The following is a 19,532-nucleotide window of genomic DNA, read 5'->3' on the forward strand; positions in this document are numbered from 1 at the left end:
AACTCGTACTTACGAACTGACCGCCATAAAGCCTATTACACTAAAAATTTGGCTTAAATACAAAGGTTCGTGATAACAAACGCGCATACTATTTTGTGAAAACACCACACGACTAGCAGTTTGTCGGTACAGTATAGTACCATATTTACTATTACTGAATAAATGTACTGTATTATTTTTCTGACTTACCTACAAATTCAACTTAAAAAACAGACTTGGGGAACAGATCTTGTTCGTAACTTGGGGACTACATGTAATAATGTGGCACATATTAATAAAAATAATATATTATTAATAATAAGTTACATATAGTATCACATACCGCAAGTCGATGAATCGCTGAAGCCGCTCAATATTTTCACAAGTGTCACAAATTAGTGCCTGAGTTCGTTATTACTAATCAGTATATTTAACTCAATTTTTTAATATAACAGGCTTTATGGCAGTCCGTAATCTGGGAACCGACTGTAAAAAGAAAATTAAAAACAGCATATTTAAGTATATTCAAGCTTTATATCACATGTTATAACATGACTATGTTATAAAAGAAAATTAATTATATTTATTTTTTAGCACAAGGCTTTAATAAATACATTAAGTAAAAGCAGCTCACAATTAAAATTTCATACATTTTTGGCACCACATGGTCATAACCACATTTTCAAAGCCAGAAGAGCAGAATACAAGTATATAGTGTAATTCAAGAACAATGGAGGGGATGTCTTTCATGAATCCAGCTGGAGAGGCATTAGCCTCTCCGAAATGGAGCAGGATATTCTCTTCCTCACTTTCTGGAAGCCTTTTCAAGGACCCACTGGATAACCTGCAGTTGGCAAAAGGCATCAAGCTCGTGTCAGTCACAGGAAAGAACCATCAGACGTGCATGCAATTGTATCATTATGGAAAATGTGTTAGTTCAGCCCTTACGGGAGCCACGCACTGTTGGTTGGTACAATTTAGAAAACCGCACGGCACCGACGCGACCTGCCATCATCGTCGACTGGTCACAAACCAGATCGGTTCTCGGACCGAGCTGCATCACAGGCAAAACGGCCAAAACGCACACAGCAGACGTGCTTTGATGCCTGGGGTTGCAGGATACGGGCGCTTGAGAGTTACCTGCTTACAGTTATTCTGGGCGGCTTTTTTCATTTCTTCATGGAGACCTCTGGAGGTTTTCAGATCCTGATTCAAAATGAGGGAAGTTTGGTTACAGAGGAAAGCGCGACAAAAGCCCCCATTGTCCACACATGCAGGAGGTGAGTTTCAGCAGGAACCTGCAGGCTTATTTATTCAGCGGAGTTAGAGTGCGACTCAATTACACCCAGTAAGCAGTCCAGGCTTTTCTGAACTGCGCATTGTCATTTTTGGACACCCGGTAGAGGAGCAGACCTTCAGATAAAACTTGGATATTTCGAATAATCTCTGACTGCAGGCTTCGAAGCACTTGTGCTCGCCGGTGATACCGTGCAGCTTCAGTGTCTTCATGACAACCTCGTTCAGCATCTGAAACACACATCAACGGCCCAAAGTTACACCGTGGCTCTTTAAAGGCGTCATTTTTTACCGTCAGTACATTCTGTAGTTTGTTTAAAGCACCTGACACTTAAAGACGCTTCTTATCTTGACCGTGAGACAGAATATGCAAAACGTCACTAAAGAACCAGCAGGCAAAGGGCTGTAACTGTAGCAACAGCTTCCCACCCTGTTGTGTTTCTGTGAACGGGACTCCTTGGTCGCAGCGTCTCCGGCGGGAGGCTGATTGGTGGTCTCACTCCGCTGAGGGCAAGGGGCGGGTCTGGCGGAGGTGGGAATGACCTGTGACCCGGCAGGCTTCCGCCGCAGGGTCCGAGCCCCCAGCTGGGTGCCACTGCTGCCGCTAGACTTGGAGCCCAGAGACTCGTTGCTATCTGATTTGACCAGTCTGTAGGGCGGAGAGGAGTCAAGTGTTTAGGGTTGGACTGAGGGGCAGACAAACAGCAAAGCGACCTCCTACAATGAGCCTTACTCATTAACGGTGCCCCCAGAGGATCCCCCGGTCTCATGCACCTTAACCCAAGGCTGCTCAGCTGGAACTAACACAAGCTTAACAGCACCATGAAGAATCAATCAGTACTCCGGTCTGTCCCACAGACACACAGTTCATATACTCCCATCATTGTGGGGACTCTCCATTCATTTCTATGGGAAAAACCCCAACAATGAGAACCGTAACCCCTATTCAGCTCTAACCTTAACCATAAGTAACCAAACTAAATACACACACAGACACACAAACTCATATTGAGCAGTGACACAGGAGTCAGCCTGTAATGGTACAATGGCCACTTCTGTTTCAATGGATAGAAAATACGGAACTTTCCCAGAATGCTACGCTTCTCACTGATAACCCGGACACCAACCAATCATGAAGCGTTACATTAAGGCGTTCCAGTCTTCCTCCACCTGCAAACAATGCACATGTTCCCCATTAAAAAATGTCTTTACGCAGGACATGAGCAACTCATGGGAAGGGGGCAGGCATCCTTCCAAACTCCCCCTCCCAGTTTTCAGAGGCCAGTTTTATTTTTAACATCAATATGACTGCCAACATTTTTGCAGCCTAAAGTCCGACTCACCCCCATGTGGTTTGAGTATCATTTTGCTGTTATGGGGGGGCGGCGGACATCATGATTACACCTTCAGAGAGCACTGAGCAATGAAAAGCATAGAGGGCCCACTGGGCAAAGGAGACGTCCCCCCCTCCCCCCAAATCTCACCCGGAGAAAACACACTGGCACCGTCTCCAGTGATCGACTCTGGGGACACTGCCCCCCCACCCCCACCGCAGCCCTGAATGTACCACTCATGTTAAAAATATCAGTCAGACAGACAGCAGAATAAGCAAAGTCGTTTTTTTTTGTCAGCGATGCTTACAGGAAACCCCTAACATGCAAAGCTCAAGGCCGAGACTGAGAAATCTAGCTAAAGGCCCTTTCCGGTGGGAATTCTCACACAGTGAAAACATTCACCAGACATTAGATCTACCGTCATCTTAAAGACTAACAGTAGATTAAATATTCGAGGGAAGCAAGTCAGTTCCCCTAAAATAGAGAGAACGTCACAATCCATAAAATTCACAGCATAGCTATCAAAGTTTTAAAAGTAAGAGAATGCTAACATTCCCACACCGTACACCGAGTGACGTCATTGTTAATCCTTATCGGGCTGCAAATGTAACATGCACAGATCAGCCTTCCTGGGAGGACCGATGCACGGTGCAGCATGTAAAACCAGTTTTTCTGTAGTATCCTGAAACATTTTGAGAGAGTTAAACCCGTTACTGACACAAGATAGGGTGAATTTGACTGACCTCATGGGGGAAATTCTTGTGCCTACAGCAGGAAAGAACATAAACTGCAGACAATCATCCATCAATTTTCTGTACAGTTACTGTGTATGCAGGGTAATGGGGGTCTGTGGGCGCTAGGTAGGGAATAATGGAATGATGGGGCACCTACCCAGTGCAGGAAAAACTCACACACACAATCTGGCAACCACTGTGGCGTGTTTTTGGACTATGGGGAGGAAACGCCATGGCGATAAAGGGAGAACATGCAACCTCTACACAGCCGGAGGTGGGATGAGACTCAAACCCTGGTCCTAGGAGTGTGAACAGTGCGAAACACTGCGCCCCCATGCCGCCAGCAATAAATGTGCAAAGAATTTAAACCAGTACCCAAACAGAACATTCTCAAGAAAAAATAAGGAAAATTAATAATTATGATGCCTGCGGCAGCCGGATGTCTCCCCCTTGGGACCCTGATGACGTCTCCCCCTTGGGACCCTGATGACGTCTCCCCCTTGGGACCCTGATGACGTCTCCCCCTTGGGACCCTGATGACGTCTCCCCCTTGGGACCCTGATGACGTCCCAACTGATGACGTCTCCCCCTTGGGACCCTGATGACGTCTCCCCCTTGGGACCCTGATGACGTCTCCCCCTTGGGACCCTGATGACGTCTCCCCCTTGGGACCCTGATGACGTCCCAACTGATGACGTCTCCCCCTTGGGACCCTGATGACGTCTCCCCCTTGGGACCCTGATGACGTCTCCCCCTTGGGACCCTGATGACGTCTCCCCCTTGGGACCCTGATGACGTCTCCCCCTTGGGACCCTGATGACGTCTCCCCCTTGGGACCCTGATGACGTCCCAACTGATGACGTCTCCCCCTTGGGACCCTGATGACGTCTCCCCCTTGGGACCCTGATGACGTCTCCCCCTTGGGACCCTGATGACGTCTCCCCCTTGGGACCCTGATGACGTCTCCCCCTTGGGACCCTGATGACGTCTCCCCCTTGGGACCCTGATGACGTCTCCCCCTTGGGACCCTGATGACGCCTCCCCACGACTCGCCCTCCTCACCGTTTGTACGTGTGCATGCCATCCGCCTCCCAGCAGCGCCTCTTTAGCCTCGGCGGCTCTCCCCGGGTCTCGGACATCAGCGCCTCCCCGTCCGGTATGCTGCTGGGCTCGGAGAGCACGCTGGGAGATGGGGCGGGGCTCTGGATGAAGGGGGCGGGGCTTAGGGCGAAGGGCACGGGGCGTGGCTCCTTGGAGCAGGTGGTCTGGGTCTCGTAACGGATCAGACGCGAATGTAGCCTGACGAGGCTCTTGTCCCGGTCCAGGGCCTTCTGTTCATCCAAGCAGAACCTACAGGGACAGTGCCAGCCCTGCATTTCACCATTACTGCTTTGGGGGGGGGGGTGCATTGTAAGACACCTAGACTCATACATGCAGAAACAGCAAACAAAGTTTCTTTTCATTTTCATTTCTTTACCCTGCATAGGACAAATAGGTAAAGAGGATGGAAGAATGGATGGATGCAAAAATGGATACATATCAGCTCCAGATAAAAAAAAAATGACATTACAAAATTACAATCAAGTAAATAGACAGTAACAACATTTACAGGTGAGAGTGGAAACAGAGAGGTTTCAGCCCACAAATGACCCCCCACCCCGAGCCAGGTGCTTACTCTATGCCATGGTAGTGGGACCTGGTTGCTTTACTGAAGGGCAGCTGGGTCACCTTCCTAGGTGTCAGGTCCGAGGACAGCTGGAAGGGATGCTCCCTGTCAGCAGGAAACAGAAATCGATTCATTCAGAAAATACAAAACATTTAAACTAATAAATCGATTCATTAGATTAGCATGCGTGTGCGCCGCTATCACCAGCTCAATGCACCATTCACAATATCAGCCTGATCTGATACGTCCGCTCTGCGCTTCTGGCAACGTTTCATGTTGGGTGGGATCAGTTCAAATCACTGCAAACGAGATACTAGATGGCAAGCGGCACTCTCAGGTAACTACTGACATCTGGGCATAAATGTGCTTTTGCGATTATAGAACGGAAAGAGACCATCCGCCTTTAACGACGTTATATATGGTGGAAACTTCCACTAATTCAACGTCCAGAGGGGAACATTTATCATCTGAACACTGGCAGGAACAAACTGTGTCAGTAGAGCGGTCCTCTGTGCTTTCACAGAAAGGCCAGGTCACCGTCTTCAAGGTCAACACAAGTTAACAGGAACATTAAGTTCTCACAAGCATGATACAGTTCTGGGTGTGAAGCTAAACCGGTGACATCGGAAATGTTAGCTAGGTAAAGCTCAGTGCAGTGAGGAAGTCGGGGTTAATGCCAGTGATTAGGTTCTAGAGATGGTGAGAAACACACAGATGTTCCACCAACACGAAATGCAGGGGATGTTGCCACTGCTAGGCAAACAGTACATTCTTGGCACTTTTCCGGTGCCACCAAGAACCGAGCCGCACCGCGACCTGACTGTTTTCCACTGTGAAGTATATGAGCCATATCCATTCTAACATGGCCCTACTTACCGGTAGGGCAGACACAGTGACCAAACCCTACTGGTTGTGTCACCACCACCTGATTGGTGGAAAAGCATGAAGATACCAGTGTTCTGCGTCGATATGCATGGATTATCAGAAGGAAAAAAAGTGCATAGTCTACATATTATTCATTATTAATAGTCATGCAAATCACAATGCATCAATGTATTCCCAATAACTTGGAATTTCGGGATGCAAATTTACGCAAGCTAATGCCAATTCTACTAGCGTTTGATGCTGGCATAAGACGGCAATTCTCACAGACGTTAGTGGACATTAGCACGTAGTAAATCATGATGTACGCTGTGTGAATAGTAGATAAGCGTATCTTCAGTTACATGTCACTGTCGCTCCCCAAACCCGACAACGCCGTTACCAAACCGACCCTTCTGCAGTGGAAAACCAAAGGGAGCTGGAACCGTGCTGTAAATAGCCTCTCACGGTACGCCAGTGGAAAACCAAAGGGAGCTGGAACCGTACTGTAAATAGCCTCTCACGGTACGCCAGTGGAAAACCAAAGGAAGCTGGAACCGTGCTGTAAATAGCCTCTCACGGTACGCCAGTGGAAAACCAAAGGGAACTGGAACCGTGCTGTAAATAGCCTCTCACGGTACGCCAGTGGAAAACCAAAGGGAGCTGGAACCGTGCTGTAAATAGCCTCTCACGGTACGCCAGTGGAAAACCAAAGGGAGCTGGAACCGTGCTGTAAATAGCCTCTCACGGTACGCCAGTGGAAAAGCGCCATCTGATTTCAATCCACATTATGTTACTTCTCCTCAAGGTTTCCAGACAGCATCACTGGCTGAGATCATCCATCAGGATTTTATACCTCAGAACAGTCTGGTGGGACCTTAATGTCAGACCATGGTACTTCAAGAGGAACCAGGGGCTCCACAATTACTCAAAGTCACGCACCCGCGCTGGACCGGCAGCGGCTGAAGCTCTCCGGTGGGATGCCCGTCTGAGCTGAAGTGACGCAGCATCTCCTTGGCATCCAGCAGGGCGGGAGTCTCCTTCTGACCATCCTTAGGCCCCAACAGGCACTCCGAGGAACCACTCGCAAGGCGGAGGCTCGAGCTGAAATGAAGGACCCTTCCTTGGTGACCTTCCTCGACCATGGTAGCTTATTATCAGTCAGCCGTCGGGCTGTTTTAGCTGATGAGGTTTCGGCCCTTTTGAAACGTACATGACAGTTACTGCTCTCATCTAAAGCTGAACAGCTGAAATATCACCTTTCAAAAAATGGTCTAAAACCTGACGTATGTAATACAGTACAAAAGTGTCCTCTTCAACTAAAAGGGCTTTGATTTTGAGGAATGCAGGATATGGCCATATCTGTGAGAGCGAACATTCCCGACTTACCTCCTCTGCTGACGGATCTTCGCCTGGTTCTCGAAATTCAGGAGCACGCTTCTCTCGGGCAAGTCCTGCAATCCAGCCGTCCTCACGCTTACTGCTATAAAACACCAGTGAAGGATGACCGGACACACCAAGCAAGGGCCCTCACTATATCAGAAATCTATTGCACGGACGTCAAGATCAGCGATTCTCAAACCAGTCTGTGGTGACCCCCAAACCGTCTAAGTTTTTGCTCTCTCCTAGAAGGGAGCAAAAATGTGGACCGTCTGTGCATCCCCAAGGAATGGTCTGAGAATCACTGATCTAGATCATCTTTGGTTGCCTGTAATTTTTCAAGCAGATGAAAACTTGGCTTTTTCTTTGGATAAATATGTGAATGTAATGGGAGGAAATCGGCACATTTCTTAGGGACCCCAGTTAAAGGGACTCCGACGTATGATTTCAGGGTGACAGTATCAAAGTAGCCTGTTGCAAAGCAAACACAGAGGGGTGGGGCTTTACCAGGAACCTCCCTGGTGTGGTTCTCCTTCTCTGCGATGAGGGTTGCAGCTCTGGGCAGACGAGCGTCGTGCATCATGAGGTACTGCTCACGTGCCAGACGCAGTAGGACCTTCAGGTCAGTGACTGGAATGGACACTGGATTCAGAGATTCCTCCCTCCTCCCTGTGTAGATAGACAGCAGCTGAGGAACAAGGTTCAAAGGTCTCCAAGCCAAAGAACCTTCTAATTAAACTGAAGCTTTTGATGATCTTCTCAGGTCTTCATGTTAACATCTGCTAACACGTTAAAAAGTACAAAAATAGAGCTATGCTTAATTTTGTTGCTGCATTCACCCCAGACATCCCAAACTCACTAAGACATTCCTTCACAGCAAGCGCTTGCACCTTCTCCAGGTTCCGCTCCCGCCGTATCAGCTGGTCTCCATGGAGACAGGGCAGTGACGACAACCAGGCGTCCACGCAGGTGCCTGCAGGAATGAGAGTTCTTAATAACGCTGCCGTTTTCCAACATTATCTGGCAGCTGTATTTCTTGATGCATATCCACAAGGTCCCGAGTCTTTCTGAACCACAACCAAGGCTTCGGGGAGTAGGTGACAAAAGGTAGCTGCCATCAATCTGAAGTGCAGATAATCGTGAGCGTCTAAATTTCAAAGCAGAGTTAAGACCATGTCACACGGAGACATGACAACACGAATCTCCACGCTGGCTGAGCAAACAAACGGAAAGCAATCGGTTTTAAATTGCTTTGTCTAGTGGAAAACACACGAACACAAAGTTCTTTGCCTGGGAACCAAAATCGCATAAAATGCTATTACCCTTAATGCGCTATGGGGGTCAACAAAGAACTATTTTACCTTATAAGAGTATCCAAGTCCAAAACACAGGAGAACAAAGTTTACGTTAGTTAACCTTGGCTGGCGATCAGTAAAGAATGCTTCCTCAGTATAGTCAGGGGTGTAGTGGGTGATAAACACAAGTAAATGGCATTTACACACCTAAAACTTGTTTAACTACAAAACAGCCTTCTACAGCGGTTTACTCACTTAGCATTATGCAATAAAAAAAAATTGAGTCAATAATAAACCGCACCGTTCACTGTGTCAACCTACAATTGCACACCACCCTGACCTTTTGTAATAAACTGGCACACACCCCCCCACCCCCCCCACTTGACAATGCTGCCAGTGTTTACGAGCACATCAGCGACGGGTCCTGCAGCATGAATGCATCAGATGGTATTTCGCAAGGATCGCAAACCTTCCCAAAAAAACCACAGATGGTTCAAAATAGGAAACGGGACAAGCGGTTATTTATTTTTCAGTTAATAAGCTAACATTAGTTATCAATGAATGTAGCATCTTGCAGGTTGATGTTGTTTGCAATGACATTAGCTGGCTAAGAGACGCAACATTAAGTAGGCAACCTGTCTGAATCGGAGTAAATCTATTTCCATTTGTGTTAACCGGATATGAAGTTACTCATTTCCACACTAATAATAATAATAACAGCAACAATAGTAGCAATAGTAATAATGATGATGATGAGGTGGATTAGTCTTGCATAGATGTTAGGTAGTTCATCCGCCTTTTTTAACGATGCATAAGGGCGTGTCCATGGTCATTTACAGGTTACCCGCCATTTTTTTAAGCACTACACCACAGAGGACACCGATGCCCAACTTTGTTGGCTCACTAGAATTCGCACTCTGGCTCATTTAAATCTTCTCGCACCAACAACCTGTCCCAGCGCAACAGTGCCCAGGAGCACAAAGTCAAACAGACTCATAGTTTTATATATATAGTTTCAATATAGTTCAATAAAGTCACTGGAGATGTGGACTAAATGCTTCACAGCCTAAATAACTCTGTTGACTTTCCTCTTTCATCTCTTAAGGCTGCACTACGTCTTCTCAAAAATATCCATCAAATAAACACTGATCTGATTCCACAACACCTGCCGCTTCCTGCTACTGGGTAATTACTAAACTAATACACAGATCAGTTCTTGACAGAGACAATTAAACATTGTAGGGAGAAAAACATCTGAATTCCAAAAACACTTCTGCGAACTGCTTCCACTATGGATAGGATATCCAATTGCTTAATGATGGAGGGTACGGGAGGCATCTGGCAAGGTATATTACCATCGTCAAAATGAACAAACCACTGGCCAGCTGCTTTTACCTGAGAGCGCAAGGTCTTTCTCTCCCAGAAGCCCATTGGCTGTCGCCAGGGCGGCAGCACCGTTAATCTGATTGGCTGAGTGAATCATCCTTGCAGTGCAGCCTCCAGTGTCCGTGCCCTGGACCAGCCAGAAGTACTGACCGAGTTCCCCTTTCACTTCAACATCTGGAACTAGGAGAAAAGCAGTCAATGCAGAATGATGCATAACTTTACTCTTGCCCCTGTGATCCACACTTAAGTAGGGCAGAAGGAGGACATTGTGTCCTTAGGGCAAACTCTTATCTTGAACACAGACATACCTTTAAACATATCATTAAATCTGCTCTCCCTTTCCCTAATCTGCTACTTGAGGGATGGATTTTTTGAGCTGAATCAACAGTCAAGCTGATATCCTTGTATGGGGTGGGTTCCCTACCAGGCAAGGCTTTGGGTCTCCTGGCTATGAACTCCTTCCACTTCTGAGAGCCGAGCTGTGGAGCTGGGGTCACAGCCAGGGAGCTGACAGTGCAGGAGAGACTGAACAGAGCTCCAACCTGCAAGAAAAGAAAGCAGCTTCTCAAAAGGAAGGTCCAGGAAGCCTTGGTCAGACGCCAAGCCCTGATCTCTCAAAAAGGGTGGACGCATACAACACTAGAAGCAGTATGAGAAGGTGTAATCTTACGTCTGAAGAACAGCCAGTGGAAACTTAAACAACATGTCTATGGTCGATCTACTGGCAAATCTGGTTCAGAAGTAGTCAAACATCAAGCCAGCAGTGGTCTTATCCATAAACAGCTAGTGTGTATGCAGGTGTTTGGGATAATGTTTAGGTCAGCTGTTCAATCCCAGGTGTGAGGACTCTTCAGCCAATCAGTCCTCTAAGGATCTAACTACGGAACGGCAGTGAAAACCGACATGTACAGCAGCCCTTTCAGAATAAGACTGGCCACCCCTACATTAAGTCAATTACTTATTTATACAATATTGTTTCAAAATTGCTGCACTAGAAGAAATGTACTACAGTATAAAGACAATGAAGCACTCATCTCATCTTCTAGTTCTTGTGGGTATCTCAAAGATCAATACTAGTCACACTGTTCAAGATGTCCATGACTGCTCTGGGCAAACCGATGTTGGAGAAGATGGACGATTACGAGAAACGAGCATCGTCAGTTGCGGGAGGGAGGAAGGGAGGCGGTGATCTGTTCACCTTTCCACGAAGAGTACTAAGTTGATCTAGAAGCAGCCTAGACCTGGCCGTCTTGGTGGTCAGTGCACTGTACCGATAGGTCAAGGTGTACGAGAAATTAAAGCCTGTTTCAGAAGAACAGACCGACACATACAAATGATAACGCAGCAGAGAAACTATGACCTTGTGCATGGCTGAACCAGAACAGCACAAAGAGCATTTCGTCATCTCCAAAGGTAAATTATTAACAACGTCTCCACTTATAAATGACAGCCATTGTGAGTTATCCAACCCGTACCAGCTAAATGGCTGTTAACATTACCCTAGATGACGCATAAAAAAAAATTCCTGGAAAGTGTCCCCAATTTGAACTACCGACAGCTGTGAAAGCTGAGATACAGCATCGCCATAATTCTCCTAACTTTGGAAACGGTACTTGTTCAGAATAACATTTATTCGACGTCCTGGATTTTACAAGCATTTCCTCCCAGGCTTCACATAAGGCATGGAGCCAAGGTTGCAGAGGTCATCCAGCAGGGAAGCTTGTGAAAGATACAGATCGAATTCCACCCTGGAATGGAGGTAGACTGGGAGGTCAGGGACACTGACCAGCTGCACCAAGTCCAAGACTGGCTGGTAATACTGGAACACCTGCAGAGGGCGCCAGAGAGCAGAGAACAAAGCTAAATATCACAGTGGCGCCAGACAAATGAAATGTCACACCTGAATCGAGTGAACTGTATCGGGTTTCACTTTGACTGGGGTAGCTTTTGGACTCACTACAAATGCAAACACACTACAGTGTCAGCTTTGTTCAGACATTATTGCTCCGTGGGTTAAAAGGAATCAAAAAAACTGTACAGAAGAGGGTGTGTGAAGGTCTTTTTAAAGCCTGATCACATTTTATGGCTTGAAACGTCAAAGAGAATAGTGCGTTTCTGCCACCTAATTATCAGATGAAAATAGGAAACGAGTAGCATGATGAGCAAAAACGACAATAAAGGCACCTGAAGCTCGTTGGGTTGATTTCCGGGGCTGTATTGTCTTACTTTCAAATAAATATCAATACCACTAATAACAACCGTCACCTTTATCCTCTACCATAGATCCATATGATCAAAAAAAGGTTTGAAGTTTTTAAAAGTTTGTTTTTCTTTAAAGTGTATGGTTCAGACAAAACTAAAAAGCCTGTTATTGGGTAAACAATCACCTCAGTCCTCGTTCGTTAGCGGGTTGGCTCAGAAGTGACCTTCCCAGTGGAGGCCTATGCATAAGGATTAACACTGTGACAGAATGTTCCGGGAGCCTTGGCCCGGCCACAGTAATTCCACAGTGATCGCGATGCTGTAGTGTGGGTGGGAGGGTCAGCCACAGGAGCACAGAGACGGAGGCACGGAAATGATCATGTCTTACCACAACTGGCAGTGAACAGAAAACAAACACGAATATGATGGAGGTCATGAAGTGGAAGGGAGGTTTTGTATTCTATGACTGTTTCCCAAACTGGTCATGTTCCCACAGACGGTCCACTTTCTTGCTCCTTCCCGGTTCCCTGCCAGACAGTCCACATTTTTGCTCCCTTACAGCTCCTGGACGGGAGCAAAAACATGGGACCGCCTGCGGGTCCCTGAGGACCGGATTGGGAAACACTGTTTTAGGAAATAGGGGGTAAAAACCTTCCCTGCTGATTAGGAAAAACTGGAATATTCTCTATATTGTCTGATGTCAAACTAATGAGGGGAATGGGCCAATACTTGTGAAAAGAGAACAATTTGCAAAATGTGGCATTTAAAATCAATAAACAGCACAAAACACCTGACGTGGGGGTGAATGAGGTCCGGCACGATCTGGCCTGTGCGGGGGATTACAGAGCCGACCTTGAACCAAGGTGACGGTATCTCTCACCTCTGTGTTCAGCGTGCGGTCCGTGCAGGCCTGGCTCAACACGCGAGCGGACAGTACGTTGCTGTCACTTGGTCTTGCTTTAAGGCAGAACCCTCCAAACCGCAACTCTGAGAGGAACTGCGGCATGGATAGAAAGGAGACCACACACACACAGGACGCAGACGCAGACACACACAGAAAGTAGAAAAGGGAATTCCATGTTTATGCACTGTTTTTGGGAAGAACCAATAAAACTCCAGATGGCAATCATGTGACCTAGAAGACTAATAAGGTGTTAATTATAGTTTCTTTAAGTTATTGGTCGAATGAAATACCTTCAGACAACATGAAATGCATTCAGGTAAAACAACAGTGTCTGGAAACAGTCACAAAGATGAAAGTTTTATAAAAACTGAACACAGATTTTGGCTTGTGAGGAGCTGGGCTCTTGTCCTCACATTACAGAAGCCAAACACAGGGGCAGATAGGAAAGTAACCAGCCCAGCATGGGTCATGTGCTGGTTCACAGGCCTCTTTCAGGTCAAATGGGGTTTCTGCCCCCAGGGGAGGGTAAACACATTTTCACTGTCATACCCCCTCATTCACAACTGTACTCATTCCATCAGAGCTCTGCACACAGAGACGCAGACCTCCTCATTCACTGCAGGGCAAAACTCCTCATTCACAACTGTACTCATTCCATCATAGCTCTGCACAGAGACGCAGACCTCCTCATTCACAGCAGAGCCAAACTCCTCATTCACAACTGTACTCATTCCATCACAGCTCTGCACAGAGACGCAGACCTCCTCATTCACAGCAGAGCCAAACTCCTCATTCACAACTGTACTCATTCCATCACAGCTCTGCACAGAGACGCAGACCTCCTCATTCACACACGGACCAGATTCATCATACGGATACTGGTTAACAAAGACAAAAGGCAAATAATCCCCATTAAGCACAAGATCCCACAACATTGTACCTTTTTCTCTCTAACAAGGATGCTTCCTCTCCATGATTCATCCTGATCAATGCAGGACAGCAGCTTTTCTTGGTCATGTATGTCAGTCAGCAAGTACGAGGCTATTGTCTGCCAACTAGATTAAAAACCGCACACAGATTAGCAACAAATTAAGAAGCTATCTGATACATCTAAAACACAAAAGGGACACTGAGCACCATGATACCAAGTGCTAATACCAGCATTCAAAATACACCCAGCATTTTATTAGCATTCAACAGTCTTTGTCTCTATTGCATTACAGGTAATTTAATGAAAAGACAAAACTCATTCGTACTTCTGACTGCATTTTGAATGAAACAGCAATGCACGTGGCACACATCCCCCCCTACTGGCTAAAAGTGGAATATTCCAAGCACGTTCCGGTTTATGTGTAATCGGGGAGCTTTCGATATAAATCTACACCAGTACCCTGCATTGTTCGCCGTCGCCACGGTAATCTTGGCTGAATGCCATGCTTGCATGTGCTTCAGTGAACCAAGAACTGGAAGGAATTCCTTTGTGCTTGGAGCTTCCGTATCGGTTGACAACAAAACAACATCCAGGAGAGCCTGACCTGTGGAAAAACAGGAACATGGTCTGAACTTCAGATCTCAGTGCGCTACATCTGCTAGCTAAAGGTTCACATAGGTAGGATTCTGGGATTTTTAAGCCACAAATTACTACACTGGCATCCCATCCAGGCTGCACCCCAGCCGTGTGCCCTGCGCCCCCTAGGATAAGATCCAGGCCACCTTGTGACCCGGACCAGCATAAGAGGTCAGAAGGATGGTGTGCTACACCAGGAGTTTTTATGTAAACCTAAAATATATTTAACACAATGCGGTTACTGGAGAAAGTGAATACAATGTGCTGTGTATATAGTATTTATGAATTAATTTTCCGTCACTCAACGCGTTAAAAACGTCCTAAAATTTCTTCCAGCGTTGGGGGCAGCAAATGGCTCAGCATATCAGCACACTGTGCCCGAGACCGGAAGGTTGCCAGTTTAACTCCCAGGGTCGGCAGAGACTTTTCACCACCAGGCTCTGGAGTGAGACCTGTAAGCTACAGCTGATCCAGGCACTGTCATGCGTTGCTTTCACAAAATTTTTTAAAAAATGTTTCTTTGGGTAAAAGCATCTGCTTAAAAAAAAAGCATAAATTGCCAAACCTGTCAGCACAACTGGCTCCATACAGCGGCACTACAACCCTCCTCTCATTTTGGGGAATATTTTGAAAGACCACCTAAAAGATACTTCACCATACTCCCTCCCCCCACTCCCCTCAATGCAAACAGCATCCAGTTTAATCAGGTACACTGAACACCTGTGTAAGCAATTCACCTCCCACGTGGGGGTGCTCCCCTGCACAGTGCTGCATGGAATAGGCTCCATGCCCCTAACCAGAATAAGCAGGTTGGAGATGGACGGACGGACAGACGGTTATCGTTTGTTTACCCGGAGGAGGCAGCTTGTCAGCCAGCTGGTGAAGGACCTCAGCGGCCTCCTCAAACAACCTGCATTGGGACAAAGATCACAGGAAGCTTGTTTATGATCACCATTACAGTGACATCACTTCTCACAGTGCCAGGAATAACTGGCCTATAGCAGTGAAAGGGGGAAAAGAAGATCAGACACTACAGATATGTATTATATTGCATTCTGTGCTTCATACATTTTAGGGGTGAAAGTAAAGAGAACACATACAATGGAATATAAATTACACCCACTACATGACTTGTCTTGTAAACAAATGTGCAAATAAACTCGTTAGGCCTGTTTCTGGAAGCAGGATTTCTTGCTTAGCTGGACAACTTGTCAGATTTAAGGTAGTCCGGGCTAGATGTAAGTGAACGGAGATAAAGTCAATTTAGCCCAGACTACCTTAAAGTTATACAGCTAAGCAAGAAGAAATTAACAATGGTGAGGAGAGGCAGAACACTGTTTTGACTTGAAGCAGGAGCCACATGAATGAACTCTCACTCTGACTGTGCCTGGGGGCCCAGCAGTTCCTCGTTGTCGTCCTCCGCCCCCTTCTCGAGCAGGGCACCTCTGCAGGTATCCAAGGCCGACGGCCCAGTGTCCTCACAGTCACTCCTGTGACATCCCACCCCGAGCTCATCCCATTCAGAGCTGCAGAACTAAACATTCCAGCATAGAAAAGCAACCATACGATTAATGACGGATCACAATACTTTGAATCTCTTTGGCTGAGGAGTCATTGCCAGGGAAGGCAGTAATTCACAACACAGGTTAAAACATGTTAAAGAAAAGTTGATTACACAATGTTCACAGAATGTCTAGGGACGCTTGCTTAATTCTGTAAAAATGTACTGGTTTCATAACAAAAGTGTAGGGACAAGCAATGCTCATCATATCTGCATATGTCTTGCACACAGAGATTTTGGAGGATAATACATTTTCTATTCTCCCCACCTCTCCTGGGGTGTGCTGGCCAAAAAAAAAAATCACGATATTCTGTCTATCCTGCTGCCTCTACTACCTGATGTCCTTCTGGCCTGCCCTCCTGCCTGAGACATCATTCTGGCCTGCCATCCTGCCTGTGACATCCTTCTGGCCTACCCTCCGGCCTGAGACATCTTTTTGGCCTGCCATCCTGCCTGTGACATCATTCTGGCCTGCCATCCTGCCTGTGACGTCCTTCTGGCCTGCCATCCTGCCTGTGACATCCTTTTGGCCTGCCATCCTGCCTGTGACATCCTTCTGGCCTGCCATCCTGCCTGTGACATCCTTCTGGCCTACCCTCCGGCCTGAGACATCTTTTTGGCCTGCCATCCTGCCTGTGACGTCCTTCTGGCCTGCCATCCTGCCTGTGACGTCCTTCTGGCCTGCCATCCTGCCTGTGACGTCCTTCTGGCCTGCCATCCTGCCTGTGACGTCCTTCTGGCCTGCCATCCTGCCTGTGACGTCCTTCTGGCCTGCCATCCTGCCTGTGACGTCCTTCTGGCCTGCCATCCTGCCTGTGACGTCCTTCTGGCCTGCCATCCTGCCTGTGACGTCCTTCTGGCCTGCCATCCTGCCTGTGACGTCCTTCTGGCCTGCCATCCTGCCTGTGACGTCCTTCTGGCCTGCCATCCTGCCTGTGACGTCCTTCTGGCCTGCCATCCTGCCTGTGACGTCCTTCTGGCCTGCCATCCTGCCTGTGACGTCCTTCTGGCCTGCCATCCTGCCTGTGACATCCTTCTGGCCTGCCATCCTGCCTGTGACGTCCTTCTGGCCTGCCATCCTGCCTGTGACGTCCTTCTGGCCTGCCATCCTGCCTGTGACGTCCTTCTGGCCTGCCATCCGGCCTGAGACGTCATTCTGGCCTGCCATCCTGCCTGTGACATCCTTCTGGCCTGCCATCCTGCCTGTGACATCCTTCTGGCCTGCCCTCTTGCCTGCCCTGCTGCTGTTCCACCGTTCAGCTGGCCTTCAGAAGCAGCACCATCACTGGCCTGCCCTTCGCAATTAGATTTGAGTTTTTAAATTGGGACAGTGTGAATTAAGACTTTGCCATCTTGCTCATTTAACTTCCTGGCAGCCCCTTGGATTCTGGTTCCTCCCAAGGTTTCTTCCTACTAGGGACTTTTCCTTGCCACTGTCATCTCTGGTTTGCTCACAGGGGGCTTTGAGCAGTGATAATGTAAAGCACTTTGAGACAATGTAATGTTGTGAAAATGCACTATACAAAAAAAACTGAATTGAACTACAATTGAATTTTTTGTGTTTTTTTTATTTTGACTGATTCATTCAGTTCTGTTCTTGCCATTTTGCTATCAGTTGCAATTGTAATCACTGACTCACAAAGGGGCACCGACAACAAATGTTTCCAAGGTGTTTTATGTCATTGCAAAGGTTTTAATAAATAAAATGCACCCAATGAGACTGATTGTCAGTGAACTTTTAAACTCAGAACAGCTGTTTTAGAACCATACTTTGGGTTTCAATTTAATACTTTTTGAAATGAATGTTTTACTTAAAACTACTGGTTGTTTCCAAAGTAATATATATTTTTGTTATAAAGCCAAAAAAATTTATGATATTTTTACTGAATTAAGCAAGTGTCCCAGGATTTTCTGTGAGCACTGAATACCTTAAAGTGACCAGATTGCAATACATGCAATAAAATTTGAGATGGCACAAAGCCATATGTATCACTACAACACATTTACAAACTCACGATAAAACAGCATCGTCTAAATACATTAAAACCAATTAAAACAGAAATGAGAGATCTGCATGACATTTGAATAATTACATAAAACAGGATAAAAAAAAAGAAAAAAACTGATGAGAGGCACGTACTAAACTACAAAACACTAGTAATACATTCAGTTTCTGACACAACCTGAAGTATTGGGGGGGGGTACCTTTACTTGGAGTCCCCCTAACCAGGAAAACTGATCACTGTTTCACTTCCTCCGCAAAACAGGTAATTCGGGTGCCCTAGGCATCTGCCTATTCTGATTACAGCTGGAGTCGGCCCTGTTTTGGAGTATTCATGTGGGGAGGGGTGTCAACTGAATAAAAAGGAACGGACCTGTGATGATCCACAGCTTGCCTGGACGGCAAAGTACCAGCGGCGTCCTGCAGGGACTCTACCGGGCAGGCAGGCTAAACGTGTGACAGAGACACAAAACCATCCACGCAGAATTATTACAAACGTGCCGAGCAATGGGACTAACGACCACATGCTTAACGGAGAAATTCATAGCATTTTATTTAGACATCAAATTTCAATTATGTATTTTCCCACCTATACAAGATTTTGTTTCATTATTTTAAATAACGGCAACTGATCGGCTATGAATGTCTAGGTCATAAGTAAGTGGAAGATTTACCAGGAAACAAGGAGTGTTGGGGTGCTGAAGTACTGGCGAGACTTTTGAGGAAATCATGAATCTGCTTAACAAGGTCCAGGTCTGCATTTATAAAAAAAAACCGAGAATCAGCTGGACAACGTACATGCCATTCATTCATTAATAAATACAAAAGATAACAGCCCTTCTGAAAAAGGTGGAGAGTTTTTTTACACTAAAATTATTACTTTTGGCGGTAATCACAAATTTTCATAAATATATATCTAGTTAGTTACTTAACACAACGACGGACGGACGAAAATGAACTTGGCAGATCAAAGTTTACATGTTTTAGAGAATATTTACATTATGAGAAATCATGCCGTTGGGTAGAAACAAGACAAATATCATAAAGACTGTGTGTCTACTTCCTACGAGATTATATATGTACAACTGTACCATTTGCATAAATATCAGATACAGCATTAGGTCACCCGTTAGCCGGAGAAACTGATATCTTACCCTTATCGACGGTCTTACAATCTCCTTTTTTCGTAAAATTAACCACAAGCACAAATCTATCCATTTTTCATTAGTAATATTTATTTAGTCAATATGAATCGAGGCGGCGAAACCTCAGGCAGACTGACGAAAACAAAATTGCCCGCTTTGTAGCAGCAGGAAATTGTAACCCGTGACGTCGTCGGAAAATGGCAACGCCAAAGTACGCCCG

General features: G+C 46.3%; 1 protein-coding gene across 3 annotated transcripts; it reads right to left on the bottom strand.

The window, feature by feature from the left end:
• Positions 1 to 576: 576 nt before the first annotated feature.
• On the bottom strand, positions 577 to 19,479 carry LOC125749297 (MDM2 binding protein). Of its 3 annotated transcripts, none has more exons than XM_049026413.1 (22): positions 19,322 to 19,479; positions 18,842 to 18,922; positions 18,541 to 18,614; positions 15,981 to 16,138; positions 15,456 to 15,514; positions 14,428 to 14,572; positions 13,978 to 14,092; positions 13,014 to 13,130; positions 11,665 to 11,759; positions 11,130 to 11,196; positions 10,356 to 10,473; positions 9,941 to 10,111; positions 8,110 to 8,223; positions 7,758 to 7,919; positions 7,260 to 7,350; positions 6,813 to 6,974; positions 5,019 to 5,114; positions 4,406 to 4,693; positions 1,600 to 1,924; positions 1,393 to 1,506; positions 1,120 to 1,185; positions 577 to 823 (listed from the first exon to the last, which is right to left on the bottom strand). In XM_049026413.1, exons 1-22 carry the CDS (start codon positions 19,383 to 19,385, stop codon positions 785 to 787), a joined length of 2,721 nt encoding a protein of 906 aa, XP_048882370.1. In that variant the 5' UTR covers positions 19,386 to 19,479; the 3' UTR covers positions 577 to 784. The 3 variants fall into 3 exon arrangements, with proteins under 3 accessions (XP_048882370.1, XP_048882371.1, XP_048882368.1); XM_049026414.1 differs by having other exon boundaries at positions 1,705 to 1,924; positions 7,260 to 7,353; XM_049026411.1 differs by having other exon boundaries at positions 7,260 to 7,353.
• Positions 19,480 to 19,532: the final 53 nt, after the last annotated feature.

The sequence above is a fragment of the Brienomyrus brachyistius genome, chromosome 9 (assembly GCF_023856365.1).
Source record: "Brienomyrus brachyistius isolate T26 chromosome 9, BBRACH_0.4, whole genome shotgun sequence".
Lineage (NCBI taxonomy): Eukaryota > Metazoa > Chordata > Actinopteri > Osteoglossiformes > Mormyridae > Brienomyrus > Brienomyrus brachyistius.

Excerpts from the sequence above, each read along its gene's own strand:
- LOC125749297 (XM_049026411.1), bottom strand. The coding sequence starts at position 19,385 with ATGGATAGATTTGTGCTTGTGGTTAATTTTACGAAAAAAGGAGATTGT. Across the intron at positions 10,474-11,129 it reads TTAGTACTCTTCGTGGAAAG|GTTGGAGCTCTGTTCAGTCT; the intron begins GTGAACAGATCA and ends CTTTTCTTGCAG. Across the intron at positions 7,354-7,757 it reads CCACACCAGGGAGGTTCCTG|CAGTAAGCGTGAGGACGGCT; the intron begins GTAAAGCCCCAC and ends GGTGTTTTATAG.